This window comes from Liolophura sinensis, chromosome 5, assembly GCF_032854445.1.
Source record: "Liolophura sinensis isolate JHLJ2023 chromosome 5, CUHK_Ljap_v2, whole genome shotgun sequence".
Lineage (NCBI taxonomy): Eukaryota > Metazoa > Mollusca > Polyplacophora > Chitonida > Chitonidae > Liolophura > Liolophura sinensis.
This window is the reverse complement of record NC_088299.1, coordinates 11666489-11686161: the sequence shown is the minus strand read 5'-3', so window position 1 is coordinate 11686161 and position 19673 is coordinate 11666489. Positions and strand designations below refer to the sequence as shown.

At 37.5% G+C, this 19673-nt stretch overlaps 2 protein-coding genes across 2 annotated transcripts in view; one reads left to right on the top strand and one right to left on the bottom strand.

The window, feature by feature from the left end:
* The window catches only part of LOC135465708 (ankyrin repeat domain-containing protein 27-like), a 30133-nt gene extending 25972 nt beyond the window's left edge, over positions 1-4161 (bottom strand). Inside the window, exons 1-5 of the mRNA XM_064743023.1 lie at positions 4021-4161; positions 2665-2803; positions 1718-1837; positions 1003-1062; positions 624-714 (exon numbers count right to left, since the gene is read on the bottom strand). Of these exons, the coding sequence (XP_064599093.1) occupies positions 624-714; positions 1003-1062; positions 1718-1837; positions 2665-2766 (373 nt within the window). The 5' untranslated portion in view covers positions 2767-2803; positions 4021-4161. The remainder of the gene's footprint in view (positions 1-623; positions 715-1002; positions 1063-1717; positions 1838-2664; positions 2804-4020) is intronic.
* Positions 4162-4289: 128 nt separating this feature from the next.
* Positions 4290-18927, top strand: LOC135465878 (lysosome membrane protein 2-like). Its single transcript, XM_064743245.1, has 14 exons — positions 4290-4519; positions 6496-6657; positions 8165-8322; positions 9166-9307; positions 10554-10754; positions 11319-11410; positions 12091-12140; positions 14043-14112; positions 14744-14925; positions 16282-16412; positions 16738-16811; positions 17334-17385; positions 18009-18167; positions 18778-18927. Exons 2-14 carry the CDS (start codon positions 6538-6540, stop codon positions 18874-18876), a joined length of 1530 nt encoding a protein of 509 aa, XP_064599315.1. The 5' UTR covers positions 4290-4519; positions 6496-6537; the 3' UTR covers positions 18877-18927.
* Positions 18928-19673: the final 746 nt, after the last annotated feature.

Genomic DNA, 19673 nt, shown 5'->3' with positions numbered 1-19673 from the left:
GGCTCCTGGGTCATACATATTACCAAGTTCAGACAAACCTAACCTGTTTGGTTTCAGATATAACACGGATGTTCTGTTGTTTTTCTGTTTATTTATTTGAGTGGGATTCCTCTCCTTAACTCCGACATGTTTCTGTCAGATAAGGTGGGTCAACTTTGTGGCTCGAAGAAACCATCATCTTTTGGCAGTTACACAGCAAACTACTGAACATTAAAGAGGTTACACCAGAGATTTTGGCAAATACTTGATCAGCACAAATCCAATCAAATTTTTATTATTGTTTTAGAGCAGCCCAAATAATTAGCTTTCACAAAATATAAGCTCCGTGCTCACAAGACAATTCAAAACCAGTAATGAAGTTTCTAAAATTTATAAAACTATAGAAAACACAGGCATAAGTCTGCAAGGAAGTAGTTTGAGTTATTATTGGTAAATACAGAAAATCCGATTTGATCACCAAATGTAGATTTTTTGCTACAGATCTCTGGTATAGCCTCTAAATCTGCGTTGTGTGAGGTGAGAGTGATCCTTTAATCAAATGAGTCAGTGAAAGCTTTGGATCTTGTTACATACCACAGTCCTTGAAAGCGTCATGGAAATTATCGAACACAAAACTAACAAACCTTTAGGTACCGTCAAGAGGCGGTCAATACAGATAACTCTGTAACTCTCATCGCTGTTGTTGTAGAAAACTTCCTCAAACAGAATTGGCACCTTTAACAAAAAGGTCACAGCCCATATATAACCATTACCATTACCAATTATATTTTTATCTGTCTGTAACTGATATGATAAAGAATTGAGCAAGGTACTTCAAATAATAGATGCTAACGTATGGGTCACTTTTCATGGATAAAGTGGATTTGTTCACATTTATCGGACGGTTGCAAGATGGTTTTGAGAGTTTAATTATAGTGGAAGAGTTCAACTTTTATGAGTGGATATCTAATGTATGTCAATAATGTCATTACAGAATAATGTAAACAAAACTGTCGTAATTACGGATTGTTCCAGTTGAAATCCTTTTCCTGTTTTGACGGCATTATCTTCAATGCTGATCTTCTGCAAACACAAACGACAAAGATCCAATGAAATTCTTGTTTAAGTATAAATGATAAACAGAGAAAGCATTTAATCTATTCCGCTGACTTGATTAAAAGCAAGCTAAATTTTTATTTTTGATTTTGATTTTTCACTTGATTTCAGTTTTGAGGCATATTCAATATATTTTTGTATATGCAGTTCCTCCATTTTTATTGCATATTTTCCATCAATGGTCAGAAATTTACACAAATGATCCCTTAATGAACTACTGAAAACGTGGGGCCATCTTAAACCTTCTCATTCAAATGCTTCCCCACCGCAGTGTTGTTTTGACAGCTATTGCCTTGAACGTTTGTCATCATGACTGCATGCTACTTAATTTCTGGACTGACATTGTGTCATCAGAAAATCTGCAGTTTGAAGCCATTTTACACCCCAAGAATAAAACACAGAAGATTTTTTGCCCTTACCTATGTTAGGACATATCAAAAACTGCATGTTAAGAAATAAAATCAAACAATTCATGTATCATTTTAATAATACCATTTGCTCATATGTCAGGTGTATGTCTAACAATTTTCATTGTTTCAGTGTGGATTCTAACACCCATATCAAGCTAAATAAAGTCACTAATAAATGAAAAAAAAGTCATCTATAAGCCATCTCTGTTCACCTTATCACTGGCTGACTTAAATTCCGTGTCACAGTCTGGAAATGGGACAAGAATATGGTCCTGGAAGTCAATCAACGCGCAGGTTTTCTTGTGTACAGAACTGTACCTGGGTGTACAAATCTGAAAATAATGTCAAACTCATAACAACATATAACATGTATCATTTTAAGTTTTTTAATTTAAACTGGCAACGTAATAAAATGACTTAACCAATGAACAAATAGCTTTTATAGGACAAAAATAGAAGTTCATGGTACAGTTAAATATTTTCACATTACATGATTGTATATTTTGTAACATACATGTAACAGTGTTGTATGCATCTAATATGTGTGTTCTTTTCCTTCCAAGAACTGGAACGCTCTAAAGCTTGCCATACAAAGTTTGACATTAAGAACCAACACAAGTTAACCCGCCTGATATTTCAGGTCCGCGAGTTCTCGTGTATGCAAACTAATGACACCACTCAACTTGTTCTGTTTCAGTCTTCATGTGTGTGCAGCTGATTCTTTATTAAAGTGGCATGTCCATCAGTGACTAGGACCAACTCTGTGCGACCAGCTGAGATGAGCTGAGTCGCAATTTAAGCTCTCATGTATGCTGAGCTTAAAAGTATAGGACCTATGGGAGATATGAGTTCTTAGGAGTTCGCATGGGGGCGCTCGCGCATATACAGGAAGTTGGGCGAATGGAGCATTTTCTAACCCAACTTCCGGCAAGCGCCCCCCACTCGGAACTACCGAGAACTTGTTTCTCTCATAGGCCCTATATGTAACCAAAGAATGAATGATTATGGCTTTCTGTACATACTTTGGGAGGACATGTTGGAACAAGAAACAAGTGTAGAATTGTCTCTGATAACAGAATGATTCTGATATGTCTACACCAATGTATATCATAAATACACGTACGTTCCACATTTCTTCTTTCTCTTCTCCTTTACTTACAATCCATCTGTTGGCTGTAGCGGTCACAAAGAGCTCCTTATGCTCATTCTGTAGGCCCAGGTAAAAGGGGTTTTCCAGCAGATCTTCATCATATCTTGACATTGTGGTCTACAGCAGTTTCCACTGCTTCAGCCCATATCTAAACATTCAGCCAGATGAGTTAGTGACATACTAAAAAATAAAAAACTTCACTTAATCATGATCAAATAGTTACACATCCAAATAGCCAAGTGAAACAAAGCCTCCTGAGCTCACCACAATACCTTTAAAGTAGCCACATTCTCTAGCAGACAGAAATAAATTTAGCATACGTGTCACACATACTGCCCTACATCTCACTTACTGTATTTGCGAAAAGTTTGACACATAACAAAGTATTTTCAGAACCACACGAAGGCATTAAAATGATACTTTTGATGCCAACATTCAAGTTTTTGTGATAAAATATTAAACCTCCCTAAAAACTCCCAAAGTGACCCAATAAGGTGTATGAATTAATTAAGACAAAACAAAATGTGTCACCTAAAAAATGATAAACTTTAGGTGAATTTTATAGTAATAACAGAAAAACACACAGTACTGTAGTTACATTAGATTGAAATAAAGTAAACCTGCTGCTTTACATCTTACTTTTGGGGCTTCAGTTATATTTATCGATCAAATCTAACTTTTAGCAAAGTTCATCTTATACTGCCTTTGGTGCATGCATTATCATCAATGGACTACCTGAAATATATAAACTTCTATTAAAGGCAGACCCTGTCATACTAAGTGAAGGCAGGGGAATCTCGCGGTAACATAAGGTTTAACAGAGTAAACACATTATTGCAATCTTAATACCCTCTACATAACACTCTGTATTTTGTGACATTAAAGACTTTTAAAATCCAGAAAGGGGTTTCGTTTGTCTGGTTGCATTGGTCGCACAGTGCTTGTTAGAAACATGGCTGTCTTGCTAAAAGTTTACCAACGAGGTAAATGTCAGAATTGAGAAAAAAAGGAGTGCAGACATTTAGCTTGCCAAATTAGGGAATCTTGAAAAGCACCTAAGAGACTGATAAACTGCTTGTTGACAGCCAAAATAATCGCTTCAGCATTGTTTACTTTGCTTTCAGGCGCTACTTGACTTGAATATTTCTGAATGCTTTTTAAAATAAACAACTATCAGTGACTATGTTCTATACGCCATAATCTAAAAGTGTTATTGAGATTTAGTTGTCAAAATGGTAAATCTGTGACAAGTTTGGAAAGTAGTTTCCAATCTGACTCGAAGGCCAACACAAGTCAACAACAACAACGAATGACACCCCCCTGAAATTTACATTATACTTAAAGCTAAGAGTCAGTATGGCTTACGTTGATGACATCTTATCGCTTGTGTGCAAATCCCTTCTTGACCTAAACAGACATGTTGATAGAGTGACATTTTGTTCAATTAATACTTTCCCAGTAATTCGAAGAGCAAGTCATTTGACTTTAAAAATTTCGGAAACTGTCAAGTACACTTTCCGGTACAGAAGAGTTCCACAGAGGGAAGTAACCATGTGTTTACAAATCACGAGTGTAGTAGGTTTAGATTTCATGTGTGAACTGCGTGATTGTTATCTACTCCCGTGTGTAAAACTCATTGGTATATGTTTAAGAAAGACTGAATCGTTTGTTTCCACCAAGACGTTCAAGATATTCCTTTAAAATCTTGCATCGCATCACTTGTTGCATAGTGTAAGGAGTATGCACTTATTGACATTAGCGAACAATATGTTCTGAATGGAGTAGCAGAGGTTGTAGGTTGCGCACAAGCTAGGTTGCATGTGTGACGGAATGACAGCTGACGAACGTCGGATCAAAGATTTCGGTAAAGGTCCTCTTTGTCAGTTCTCTCCTTTTTTCTTCTGTGCAAGGTCCGGTTCATAGTCAGGTGTGAAAAAAAGAGAAAAAAACCTGCAAGCTACTGATATGGAAGATATTTATGGGAATGCATGTTACACTAGCTTTGATAATGGCCCTATTGAGTGTTGTTCATCTTTCACATGCTGTAGGGACCTACATCCATGTGCTGACTGATATTACATGTAAGCCAATGACGTCTGTGTTATCATGTAATGAGGGGCCTACATTATGTGCAGCATGGTATAGCTCATCAATATCATAATTGTGATTTACTTGTATGTAGGGCAGATAATACAGAATTTTTTCAGAAATACTTCCTTAATTAATTGTGAACGTGGAAGCCAAGCTGGGAATATTGCTGATTGATTTCAGGGTTAATGATAAAACCAGTCAAGCCTGCCGTGACCCTGTAGTATTCATTATTTAAGATCATTTTCTTTGGATATTCAAAATGATTGACATAGCCTACCTATTTGTTTTCATGTTTTATGTTTATGCTGAATAAATATTGTTACAGGATAGAATATACCATTAGGTTACCTATATGGGGTAATTATAAAAAACTGCTCTATCCTGTTCTAAAAACTGTTATTTTATAAAAGAAGGGTTAAATTATTATCTCAGTTGCTTTTCTAAATTAATTTCTATCCAGTTTCCAGAGTACAAATATCCCTTTTGCAAGTCTTGAAGAATTTGTAGGGTAGTACTACCAATGCCCCTTTTTGCAAGTCCCAGAGAAATTACATAGTATCATACCCCATTTGTGATTGAGTTTTAACGAATTTCAGTTGTATCGATCCCTTCCCCTTTTGCAAGCCTTGAATCAAATGGATACAGGTGCTTCCAGTGACAGACTTCAGGTTATATAACCATCACTCTAATGACCATTCACTGTAAAAATAAATGCACAAGATATTGTGCATTTATTTTTACAGTGAATGGTCATTAGAGTTGCTCTAGTCCAGGAGTTGAAGGAAAACGTTTCTTTTTCCGTGATGTTACATCCAGGGTCGGTGTTACTCATGAAACCTGCACCCATTACTGCATGTTTAGTATAACCACATAAGATTCCTGTGCTCTCAGTTTTTTTTTGTCTGAATTGAGGAGAGATTCTAACAGAATTACCGCGCTTAAAGGGAAACAAAAACAATAGGCTCTAATCAGCCTAGCCTTAACTGAATTTCAGGTATGTCAGATTTATTCAAGTGTGACTGAGGCTGTAGGCTCTTATTTTAAATTAAACTATAATTTAAACATGCAGTCTAGTTTCTCTTAAGGCTGGAGTAGCTACATGCAGCTCTTTAAAACTGTGAGGGAGCTTTCTGTGAAAGGTCAGGAGGTTATATAGTTTGTGAGAAACTTTGATATTATGTCTAAGAATGCAGGTATAGAGGTGACAGGTAAAGCTCCCACTGGTAAACGTGGTTCATCATTCATGTACATGTATAGATGTAAGGAAGTTGGAAGTATAATACACATTAGAGTTTCTCTAGTCCAGTAATTTGTCCAAATACAGATATTTTTATGTATAATTACATGTATGTTCCGTGTTACGTGTTAGATTTATTTAATGACAGTATACTCATGGCCTATTTCTGAACAATAATTGTACATGTATACATCTCTCACCAGACTTTACCCTGGCCGTACACATGTAATGTCCAGAGGTATATATTTATCCTTATGTAAGGTGAATAAAGATAATTCTAATGCTTAAATACATATAGCTGCTTTATTTCACCTAAAATCTTTGAGCACTGTTTGGCATTTTGTTTTTAGGTTATGATCACATGGGAAAAATATAAATTTTAGCACAAAAGGTAATATGTTCTGACCTTTAATTACCTCTAAAACACACTTTTGGGGATGATTTTTTAAGGGTAAATATAGTAGCCTGTATGTCTTTAGGCCTACATGTAATGCTTTCTGCTTCCTTTTCAGATAAAACGATGACAGAGTAAAGGCTGAGAGACTCAGAGCAAAATGGCATGCAGCTGGAAACAGAAATCAGTGGCTGCCTTGGTGATTGGTGTGCTGGTCTTAGGGGTAGGGGTAGGACTGATCCCATTGGCCAATTGGTTGATTCACTCACAAATCAGTCAGGTATGTAATATACTTATGTTACATACTACATGTCCTCAGGTGAATTAAGAAAAGTTACTGCTAGGCTAATTTCACGATCCAAGTTAACAGCTGAGCACTAAAATCTCAACATAAATGCCAATATAATTATTGAACTGCGAGGTGGCTGTTACATATGACGGATTGATTTCGTAACCTTTTTCGTCCTTCATGTATGAGCTTTGTGACCAATAATTAATGATATGTATATAGGTATGTAATTATTGACAAACCATTTTAACTCCCTGTCTGACCAATGTGTGAATTGTATAGACAAACCATTTTTGCTTCCTCTCTGGTCAAATGTGTGAAGGTCTACCAGCGACATGCAGATGGTTTTCACCAGACTCTGCTGGATTTCCTCCCACCATGTCTGCCATCATACAAGAAATATTCTTGAGACTGGAGTAAAACACCTATTAAGAGACCATTTTGGAAAAACTCAAAATTAGGTCTGATTGACAACAAACAGCTACTGTCAACATTTATGTAAAACCCAGATTGTATTTCAGGTTAAGTTACCTAAAAAATATTGGTTTGGGCAAGAAATTTGTAGCGTGATAGCATCCGAGATCATGAGAGAAAGGTCTTGAGAAACAATCAATTAACATTTGACAAAGTGAAACATGTGAATTACTGGTTAAATAATGGTTAAATCCCTCATGGAATTTTTAGGTTCCCTCAGTGACATTGTTCGTATGGCATTTGTGACGAGTGGTTGACATGGCTTGTGAGACTGTTTGCACAGCCTTACATTGTCAACTGGCTGAAGAGGGGGCCAAGGGTGTTAGCGTGCCAGCGCGGTACAATGACCCAGCATGCTGGCTTCCTCTCCAGCCATACATGGGAAGGTGTGCAAACAATCTTCGGATGGCTGTGGGTTTATCTTTGCCCGGTTTCCTCCTACCATAATGCTGACCACCGTAGTATAAGTGGAATGTTCTTGAGTGCAGTGTAAAACACTAATCGAATAAATAAAAAAATATTGGCTGAAGACAGCTTGCTTTAGCAAATAGGATGTGTGTCATTGATGGAATGGGGGTCATCAGTAGTTTGCCTATAAGTAGATAGTTTAATTACTCCGGGTGCTTACTCTGGTTTTCGTCACCCATAAAACCCGCCAGCTATCATATTTGATGTATAGGTTAATAGTCCATGGTTGATGAGGACTGTGCATACCAATGAGGTGAAGCTGATGTAGGCCTACAGTGTTGTGTTGTTCAAGTCAGTCGTGGGCTAACCTATTTAGCACATGCCATCATTTTCAAGGGACTAAGTATCAAAATTAACAGGTGGTACTACAGAAAATGGAACATTTCATAGACCATTGGTTCTATAAGGAAGTCGTGTCCATTGGTTGGTTGAATGAGAAAAAGATGAGAATGTCTGAAAAGTAAAAATTCTTTGAATAAAAATAGTGCCTGAAAATGTTCATGTGAAACATTTGTAACATTATTCAATATGAAAGGGAATGTTGTTTTCTTTACAGAAAGTCATCCTCAAAGAAGGGACTGAATTCTATAAGCTATGGACAGACATACCTTACCCTATTTACATGCAATTCTATATGTTTGACACCAAAAACCCTAAAGAAGTGGAGAATGGTGGGAAACCCTATGTGGAAGAGAGAGGGCCTTACACCTACAGGTTTGATGTTACAACCTTTCTGTTTTGCTCAATTCCTTGTATTTTGGTGAAATTTGGTGCTAGTTTTAGTGCAGTGTATGCACATTTATAATTAGTTTTTTATTTTTGAAACAAAACTACATCGGTTGGGTTGGTCAATTGCAGGGTTCCACAAAAAGTATAATTTTATTAGACTATATAGAATAATGCTTTAATAAGCATCTTGCAAACATGTGGAAAGGTTGAAGAATTACAGGAGTGCACAATGCATATAGCCAATCACAAATATTTAATCAGCAGCCTGCTCGAAAAATGGAAAGGCTTCTGTGAAGTTAGCACTATAAGTGTGGTCCATTAAGTCAATCTTACAATGAATCAGAATGAAGGATTATTGCTTCACACAAAGATGGCTTTAGAGTTCAGTCAAACGTAGTCTTAACTTGTACAAAACATTAGTGTTTTTATTCATATCTGGATTCAGGAATTAATCACCAGAAGTTAAGACTAAGTCTGACTTAAGTCTAAGACACAGCTTTGTGATCCTGGAGCCGAAATTTTTAATGCCTAAGTGCCAACTTAGTGTCATGAAAAGTATTAAAATAAGATTTCCTTAGCAACAATTTTAATAATCCTGGTGTAAGGCTAAGGCAGCTTCATGATCCTTTGGTGAGATTACCTATCTCATAATTCCAACATTTAAGTGCATGTATTTCTGGGCCAGTAAAATCTGATATCGGCACAAGCAACATGCGCTGTACTAAATTTCACCAATACAATATCATATTAAATTGTGTTGGTATGTGAGATGCTTTTTCAGTCACTATTCAATGGTATGCTCATGAAACATGTTGCCTTTTGTTGCAGAGAATACCGGATCAAGGAGAACCTGACCCACAATGATAATGGAACCCTGACCTACAGACAGAAGAAGTACTGGACATTCATTAGGGAAATGTCTGTGGGTGAGGAGAATGACACTGTGACCACGCCCAACTTTGTACTGCTGGTGAGGGAGAATTTTTACTTGCTGCAATAGATCAGATTCCACAGAGTCATTTTAGACTTACGTCAAAATTTAAAACCTAATCAGGCAACGCTTAGCTTTTGTAATGTAGGCTGAAACTTTGACACGTTTGCCTTTAGATAACGTTAAATTGATAAACAACATGTTCACTTCTAGGGCCACAAAATTATTTCTAAAATCTTATTTCATAGTTTTTACTTACATGTACCTTTACTGATTTGAATTAGTCAATCAGAAATGGCTTAAATTTTTGGAATCAGCCCTTCTACACTGTAACCTTGAACTGAAAGTCAGATGGTGTCCTTGCTACCTCATTTGGCTGCAGTCATCCCTAGAAAGTTCTTTGCTATGTGTAACCTGACCCTGTCAGAATAAATGGGAAGGTTGGTAGGCAAAGTTTTTTTCTATTTCTGGTTAGAGGAAAAAGCTGGGATTTTAAACAGAAATTAAAACAAGGGAGAAAAATGAGTACATTTCTGTAAAGAGCCAAATACAAATGGAACATTATGAACATGTATGTCTCTGCTTTGAAGGTCAGTTGGGTTACAGCCAACAAACAATTTTTAGCGATGGCCTAGAGTGTTATTCTTTATTTATTTATTTATTTGATCGGTGTTTTACGCCCTGCTCAAGAATACTTTACTTATACAACGTGGTTGTATAAGTATTACATTATGGTGGAAGGAGACCGAGCAGAGCCCAGGGGAAACCCACAACCATCCGCAGGTTGCTGCCAGACCTTCCCACATACGGTCAGAGAGGAAGCCAGCATGGGCTGGACTTGCAGCGACCATATTGGTGAGAGGCTCCTGGGTCATTACGCTGCTGTACCATGCTAACCAACTGAGGGACAGAGGCCCCTGAGTATTGTTCTCATCGAAGGTTAAACTAGAGGGTTTGTCTGGTTCCTGGCAAAGGGCTTACTCTGGGTATTCTGGTTTCCTCTACTCATCACAAAATGTGAAACATTGTTCAACAGTAAACACAGATAAGATCAATCCACAAAGCTCTTCTTGTCATGCTACTAATTTACATAAAACAAAGGAACTAAGCTTGTGAGTTTCTGCTGTTTTAACTCTGTGTTTTTTTCTTTGTTGGCTGTGAGTTTCACCAAGCTCTGCTCAGCTTCGTTTCACCATGACTGCTGGCCACAATCATATAAGCGAAATATTCTACAGTACTAGGTAAAACACCAATCAAGTCAATAAACAAACATTTTTTTCCACAGTCCCTTGCAGAATCTTTCAAGTGGCAGAGCCCTTTCATCCAAACTGTAATATCATTGGTCATTGCTGGAGCCAAGGAGAATTTGTTTTACAACAAAACTGTTAAAGAGCTTATTTGGGGCTACAAGGATAACCTCTTGTCAGCAGGACAGGCCATAGACAAGAAGTGGTTTTACACAAACATAGCTGGATACTTTGCTGGGGTAGGTAAATGATATTGGCTTCAGCTGGCTCAATCAAATAAAGTGATAGTTTCGCCACCACAGATGATCTGCTCTTGACCAGTTGCAGGTTCAAATCCAGCTCTGGCTGGTTCAGATGCAGTTTTGTGAAGTACCTGGCAATGGACGATGGACACTTCTGGCCTTCTATGATTCCTCCAGTGCCCTAATCCTATCCACAGTGGACCAAATCGATGCATCTTGAGTAACTGTGGTAAAGGTACCAAATGTTTTTCATGAAATAAACTTTGTCATGTGTTACACTTCAGGAAAACAAGAGGAATACAATTTTGAGTTGGACGAGCTAGATTTACATAAAATTTACTGTGCTTCACCTAATGTTTGAAAAGTAATATCAAAGGCACACAAAAACCTTAAAATGATACTTTTATAGCCAACATTTACATTTTTTCAACGAAAAATTAATCACACTTTACGCAAACTCATAAGTGGCCCTATTAGGTTGATTAGTCAGTTAGAATCAAGCAAAATGTGTCACGTGAAAAAAAGAGTGACACAGTATGTCAAAAACATTTTGTGCTACAGAAAAACAACTCATATGATGGTACTTACACAGTCTTTACTGGAGAAAATGACTTGACTAAAGTGGGAGTTATTGACAAGTTCAATGGCAGCAGGTAAGAAACAGTTGCAAATGTTATAAATGTTTGTTTATTTATTTATTTGATTTGTGTTTTACACATACCTTATTCAAAAATGTTTCACTAATGAAACAGCAACCAACATTATGGTCTGAGGACACTGAACAGAGCCCAGGAGAAACCTAAGACCATCCGCAGGTTGCTGGAAAAGTTCTATAAATTTAGACTAACCTTAGCTCTGCTACGTTGATACAATATTTCTGTATACAACTGTACATGTATACATGATAACTGTTTTTAAAGAGTTATTGGTGATGGTTATGCGTTCACAGAGTTTAGCTGGTTATGTTTGCTTGCAATGTGTAGATATTTTGAGTGTCTTTTCATTGTTGTGTAACAATCATTGCAGGATTTCTCCTTTTCTCATAGCATCCTGCAGATGGTCATTTATTTCCATCACGCTCTGCCCGGTTTCCTCACACCATAATGTGGCTGCCCTCGTATAAGTGAAATATTCTTGAGTGCCATGTAAAACACCAATCAAATAAATAAATAAATAAATAAATATTGGCTAAAGACACCCTGCTTCTGCAAATAGGATGTGCGTCATTGATGAAATGTGGGTCATGAGTAGCTTTTCTGACCTCTCAACAAGTCTTTTGTTGCTTTTAGTGTATAAATGTTGTATCCTTCACTCTTGTGTCTGATCTTTTCAGCTCTCTGTCATACTGGTCAACACAATGGGCAAATATGATTAATGGCACAGGTCAGTAGTTCTGTCTCTCTCCTATACACTCGGTTGGTCAAGGTTTCTAGATAAGCTTTTTTGGCTTGACCCAGTTTAGGATTAAACCAGATTTTCTGAATTACGAGGCAGACGCTCTCACCCCTAGTCCATTACCATTATTCTTTGTACCTGTTATAATAGTCACGTTCAGTCCAGAGTAGCAAGCATGGTGTGTACCAGTGCTTGGCCTGTACATAGAACATTACCAAGCATTTGTCATAGTGTACAGTGTTACCAAACATGGTGTGTACCAGTACTCGGCCCATACATACAACATTACCAAGCCTTTGTTATAGTGTACCGTGTTACCAAGCATGGTGTGTACCAGTACTTGCCCTGTATATACAACATTACCAAGCATTTGTTATAGTTTACAGTGTTACCAAGCATGGTGTGTACCAGTACTTGACCTGTATATACAACATTACCAAACATTTGTTATAGTGTACAGTGTTACCAAACATGGTGTGTACCAATACTTGGCCTGTACATACAACATTACCAAACATTTTGTTATAGTGTACAGTGTTACCAAACATGGTATGTACCAGTACTTGGCCTGTACATAGGACATAACCAAGCATTTGTTATAGTGTACAGTGTTACCAAACATGGTGTGTACCAGTACTTGGCCTGTACATACAACATTACCAAGCCTTTGTTATAGTGTACAATGTAACCAAACATTGTGTGTACCAGTACTTGGCCTGTATATACAACATTACCAAACATTTGTTATAGTGTACAGTGTTACCAAACATGGTGTGTACCAGTACTTGACCTGTACATACAACATTACCAAGCATTTGTTATAGTGTACAGTGTTACCAAGCATGGTGTGTACCAATACTTGACCTGTACATACAACATTACCAAACATTTTGTTATAGTGTACAGTGTTACCAAACATGGTATGTACCAGTACTTGGCCTGTACATAGGACATAACCAAGCATTTGTTATAGTGTACAGTGTTACCAAGCATGGTGTGTACCAGTACTTGGCCTGTACATACAACATTACCAAGCCTTTGTTATAGTGTACAATGTTACCAAACATTGTGTGTACCAGTACTTGACCTGTACATATATTTCCAGACATTTGTTATAGTGTACAGTGTTACCAAACATGGTGTGTGCCAACACTTGGCCTGTACATACAACAGTACCAAGCATTTGTTATAGTGTGCAGTGTTACCAAACATGGTGTGTACCAATACTTGGCTTGTACATACAACATTACCAAACAGATGTTATGGTCTACAATGTTACCAAACATGGTGTGTACCAGTACTTGACCTGTATATATACAACATTACCAAACATTTGTTATAGTGTACAGTGTTACCAAGCATGGTGTGTACCAGTACTTGACCTGTACATACAACATTACCAAGCATTTGTTATAGTGTACAGTGTTACTGAGCATGGTGTGTACCAGTACTTGGCCTGTACATATAACATTACCAAACATTTGTTATAGTGTGCAGTGTTACCAAGCATTGTGTACCAGTTTGGTGCACCATGCTTGGTGACATTGTCCACTATAACATATGTTGGGTAATGAACTAGTACCAGTATTTTATGATCAGTGGTACCCAACATTTCTTGTACATGTATGTAAACTGTTAACAGAATAAAAATTGACGTTGATAATATTGTCCTTTTATTCTTCGGGACAGTTTCATAGAGTGCACTGACAGCTAAGTAAACCCTTAATTATCATGACAACATATGTACTAGAGATAAGAAGTGTGCATGTACTTAGCTAATGGGAGCTACTTAACTGTAAACATGCTACATGAAACTAGAGCCAGTGAGTCTGAATTGGCACTTACTAAATTTAACTTAAACATGCATGTACCGATTTGGATTTTCTTCAGATGGGACTGTCGCACCTCCATTTCTGAAGAAGGACGTTGTTCTTCATATGTTTTCCACTGATATTTGCAGGTGAGGATATACTTGTCATTTTATTATTCATATAAAGGTGAAATGTCATTGTTTCCATCGCTGATTAATGTGATATTTCACTCAGTTACATGTAGATACATGTATCACTTTTGTTATTACATTTGGATATTTCATACCCATCAAAAACGTCAAAAAAACGAAACATGATGTTTCAATTGGAGCTCAGCAGGATGACGTCACATTGCAGGTTTTGTGAACTTTAACACGCTAACATCGCACATCAAAACAAATTAAGATGTCATACAAGACGTCATACAAGACGCCATACACAACATCAGCCTATTTACATGCTGTGAAGGCCTGCAACTAAAACATTCAATATACAAATATTCAAAATACACAGAATCATCATATTATCGAAATATAAATAATAAATAGAATATTGCACAGTGAAGTTTGAATATCATAAATATTGCTCTCATGAAAGGTGGAAATGAAAACCCATTTCATTTCATATCATGTCCAGCTCTCACTCGAGCAATGTTTATGGTGTTCAACCTTCACTGTACAGTATCCTCTATGGATCAAGGTTTGGGGTGGCATGGTCAGGTGAATACTAGGCATGTTATACTAGGTGTATCTCTATGTGTTTGTATTTGTGTATTTTCAGATCAGTGTATGGAGTGTACAGTGGGGATGTGTACACTTCACAGGGCATACACTTACACAGATACAGCTCCACAGCCAATGAGTTAGCCAATGTTTCTGTCAACCCTGACAATCTGGGCTTTTGTACTCCGCAGACAAACTGCTTGCCTTCCGGTCTTCTTAATATCACACAGTGTCAGTTATGTGAGTTCCGTTTCCTTCAATATCATCCAGTGTCAGTTATGTGAATCATGATCCCATCAGTACACACAGTGTCAGTTATATTACAGCTCTGGTTCCCTCAGTATAAAACAGTGTCAGTTATGCAAGTTCTGGCTCCATGATTTATCACACAGTGGCAGTTATGTGAGCTCTGGTCCCATTAATATCACACAGTGGTAGTTATGTGAACTTTGGTTCCATCAATATCACACAGTGGCCATTATGTGAGCTCTTGTTCCATCAATATCACACAGTGGTAGTTATGTGAGCTCTGTTTCCCTCAATATCACACAGTGGCCATTATGTAAGTTCTGGCCTCATCAGTATCACACGATGGCAGTTATGTGAGCTCTGGCTCCATCAATATCACACTGGCAGTTATGTGAGTTCTGACTCCATCAATATCACACGATGGCAGCTATGTGAGTTCTGGCTCAATCACTATCACACAGTAGCAGTTATGTGAGTTCTGGCTCCATCACTATCACACAGTGGCCGTTATGTAAGTTCTGGCTCCATCAGTATCACACTGGCAATTATGTGAGTTCTGGTCCCATCACTATGACACAGTAGCAGTTATGTGAGTTCTGACTCCATCAGTATCACAGTTCTGGCCTCTGCAGTATCCATAAAGTAAATTTCATGTGGTATTTCCCTTTTCTATATTGAGGTTTTCTTGATTGTGAGTATCACATGTCATTTACCATATTTATGTGAGTTCTAATCATCACACATACAGTGTCAGTTTTGTGGGTTCTGGCCCACCCATTATAGCAGTTTTTATTTTGAAAACTCCTTATGATTACCCAGTGTCAGTTGGGTGATTTGCAACATCCACTGTGTGACACAGTGTATGTTACTTGACTTCTGGCCCTAATATGACACAGTATAAATAACCTAAGCTGAGGTTATGAGATCACACAGTGTAAATTACTTGGAGTTGTGGTTCCAGTATCTCACAGTCTAAGTTACTTGAGTTCTGGCACTCATATCACACTGTGAAAGTTGATTGAGCTCTTGCCCAAATATCACACAGTGTATTAAGTACATATACATGACTTTTGGCCCAATATCACACCATGCAAGATATTATGTGAGTTCAGGCATCGGTACCACACAGTGTGTTAAAGTTATGGAAGTTCTGGTGTCCTGGTGTCACTTTTCTTAGTCGTGTCTCTCAGCTTCGATTTTTGTCACCTCAGTTTTATAGCATGATAATTTGACCTAATTTTTGTTTTGCGTGTTATTCACAAGCAAATCTCTTTACCATAGCTGTACAAGGTTCTTGTTCTGCTGTGCCCTAAGAATTGTGAAATTGTTCCGTATTTGTTTCATCAGTGGACGGTTTCCATGGTCCTGTGATCGTGTCCTTCCCTCATTTCTACATGGCTGATGAGCATATAGTGAAGGCTGTGGATGGAATGAACCCAAATGCTGAGTGGCATCGCACAGATGTTGATGTGGAACCAGTAAGTCATTCATGCGTAACGCAGTCCTGTGCATACTGTTAGTCTAATTTAGATTCTGCATGTATATGTAGGCTTGTGGTAATTAATTTGTATGATGTTAGTATGTCATTCAGAGCAGTAATTAATTTCACCAATATTCCTTTGTATAAATTGAAACAGTTAGAGATTTTCAAAATTTAAAAAGGTTTTGCCTATGGAATTTAAGGTTGATATTATTTGATTATCTCCCCTTTAGTGTGCCCAGTTTGATCAAGGCTGTCTCCCCTTGACACATTCCAACGTTTTTTTTTTTAAATTAAGTCTACATTAATATTTCATATTGCAGTACACGGGCGCTGTTTTGGAAGTGTCTAAGCGATTACAGATCAACCTCTATATGCTTCAGATGAAGGAAATTCAGTAAGTATATTTCATAAGAATTTATTTGTAGCCATAAACTTACAATATCATACACAGTGGCACATCCAACACCTGGTGTCCTATATATCACATTCTTAGCTTTCCTGTAGCATGGCATATATCACATCCTCTTTACTTACTTACTTACAAGACATTAAATGTTATCAAGTTGGATATTTCCAACATATTGTAACATTCATTTCAGGATGGGCGTATTTCTCTAAAACAGCAGTATACTTTTTAAGTGGCTGACTGTTTCACTAGAAAAGGTGCACAGAAAATATAAAATTGGTGTAAGAAAACAATAGAGTGCACATTTGAATAGAGGTCTATTATGGTTATGAAAGCTGTCATTGGATTTGGATGCACTACATAGCAAATACATTAAAGTATGTGCATGTAGTTTGACATTAAAACAATGTTGTAATACATTTATTTGGTGGAGTATAAAATCTATCCTCTCAACAGAAAAGTTCAACTGTTCAGAAAATCACTATGTGAGTATTTTTTTTTTGGTTACAGGCAACTAAAAAACATCAGGAACTTAACCATGCCTGTAATGTGGATAAATGAGGTAAACTATAAAATAACTGGTTTCCCACCACCATAACCATGCTGGCCTCTGTCATACATGTGAAATACTCTTGAGTACAGCATAAAATACCAATCAGATTATAGGTTTCATAGATCCTGAATCTGTCAGTGTACTGATGACTGAGCATCCATGAGGCCTGTTCCCTTTACATTGCTTTCGTGTATTTATTTGTTAAATGTGATGACAGTGCAGTAATTCTGAACCAGTAACATCAAATAAATTGCAAGTAACTTCATTGCATTCTTCTCTTGGTTTACCTAATTCTGCGTAAGGCATGGTGCAAGGGGGAGTGTGGTACATACATACTATTTATGCATTCGCTTGACCAGTTGGAATGAAACCGGGACTGAGGTCATTTTTCATCATTTACATTTTTTACATTGCATAGAGGATCTGCTGAATCCAAGCAATTTACTGATCTTAAGTTTCATGAAACAGGGAGCTTCAGTGGTTTACTTCGAACCCTCTGGTTTCATCCACTTATTGCACTGAATTTTAAGGCAATATTCTTGGGTACCATCAATCAATCAATCAGTTAGGCTATTGACTCATTCATTGCCATGAATGTGCTGCTTTTAACCTATTCATTGTTTTGTACTCAGAGTGCTGTTGTGGATGACAAGACGGCAGCCATGTTGAAGTCTCAGCTGTTTGTCCCTCTCACCATCACCCAGGCAGTCCAGTATTCCCTCATTGCTGTAGGGAGCTTTGTGTGCTTTGTTGTCATCTTGATTTTGCTCTCAAAGTCTCAGGAATCTCAGGTAATTAGAGGTGTGCTTTACCCCTTTAAAAGGTAAACCATGTACAACAGACGGAGCCATAATTATTAATTACCTTATGCAGCAGTGGATTTAACTTATATTACATTCCTTTGCCCTACTCAATCAGTGCGAAACGGAGAAATTTCATGGAAAATTTAATGCTGACAGAAGTGTAGTCTGCCCACTTTTGTACTGGTGCGTGTGATTGGTCAATCTCCAACAGCTTCTTCATAAAAGCTGCCACAATTGGACAAAAGTATCAGTTGCCGAGTGGGCTGTCACTTTGAAACCAGATAGATTTGATGTGTTAGACTTTCACATGATTCTGTTGATTGCCTTGTGTAGTAGAGAGGAGGAAAGTAACCTGTGCAAGGTATATTCATCGTACTGCTGAGAAGCTAATATTCAAACTTACAAGACACAGAAAATGAATAAAATATAAAGCTAATACATTGTTTGTTCGTTTTATCTGTTATTTCTTCATCAACCTAAAACTCGGGCCAGAATGAGGCTTTGATATGAGCACCTCACAGAGCATGTTACAGCAACTGTAGGAAAGTAATTGATCACTGAATATAAGCATTATAGGTTTTTTTTTTGTCTCTTACAGTTTCGGAGGCTGAAACTGTACACAAGTGGGAGCACAGACGATGACATGAGTCCTATTATTAGTGAGTCCAATGGTGCTGTGAGTGATTCAACATCCTAGTTTTTCAATGAGTCCAATGGTGCTGTGAGTGATTCAACATCCTAGTTCTGTAATGAGTCCAATGGTGCTGTGAGTTATTCAACATCCTAGTCCTATAATGAGTCCAATGGGGCTGTGAGTGATTCAGCATCCTTGTTCATCAATAAGTTCAATGGTGCTGTGAGTTATTCAGCAACCTAGTTCTTTAATGAGTCCAATGGTGCTGTGAGTGATTCAACATCCTAGTTCTGTAATGAGTCCAATGGTGCTGTGAGTTATTCAACATCCTAGTTCTATAATGAGTCCAATGGTGCTGTGAGTTATTCAACATCCTAGTTCTTTAATGAGTCCAATGGTGCTGTGAGTTATTCAACATCCTAGTTCTTTAATGAGTCCAATGGTGCTGTGAGTGATTCAACATCCTAGTTCTGTAATGAGTCCAATGGTGCTGTGAGTTATTCAACATCCTAGTTCTATAATGAGTCCAATGGTGCTGTGAGTTATTCAACGTCCTAGTTTTTTAATGAGTCCAATGGTGCTGTGAGTTATTCAGCATCCTAGTTCTTTAATGAGTCCAATGGTGCTGTGAGTTATTCAACATCCTAGTTCTATAATGAGTCCAATGGTGCTGTGAGTTATTCAACGTCCTAGTTTTTTAATGAGTCCAATGGTGCTGTGAGTTATTCAGCATCCTAGTTCTTTAATGAGTCCAATGGTGCTGTGAGTTATTCAACATCCTAGTTCTATAATGAGTCCAATGGTGCTGTGAGTTATTCAACGTCCTAGTTTTTTAATGAGTCCAATGGTGCTGTGAGTTA

Coding starts and splice junctions, on each gene's coding strand:
- LOC135465878 (XM_064743245.1), top strand. CDS start 6,538: ATGGCATGCAGCTGGAAACAGAAATCAGTGGCTGCCTTGGTGATTGGT. Junction 16,413..16,737: donor CAGATGTTGATGTGGAACCA/GTAAGTCATTCA, acceptor TTCATATTGCAG/TACACGGGCGCTGTTTTGGA. Junction 17,386..18,008: donor CTGTAATGTGGATAAATGAG/GTAAACTATAAA, acceptor TTTTGTACTCAG/AGTGCTGTTGTGGATGACAA.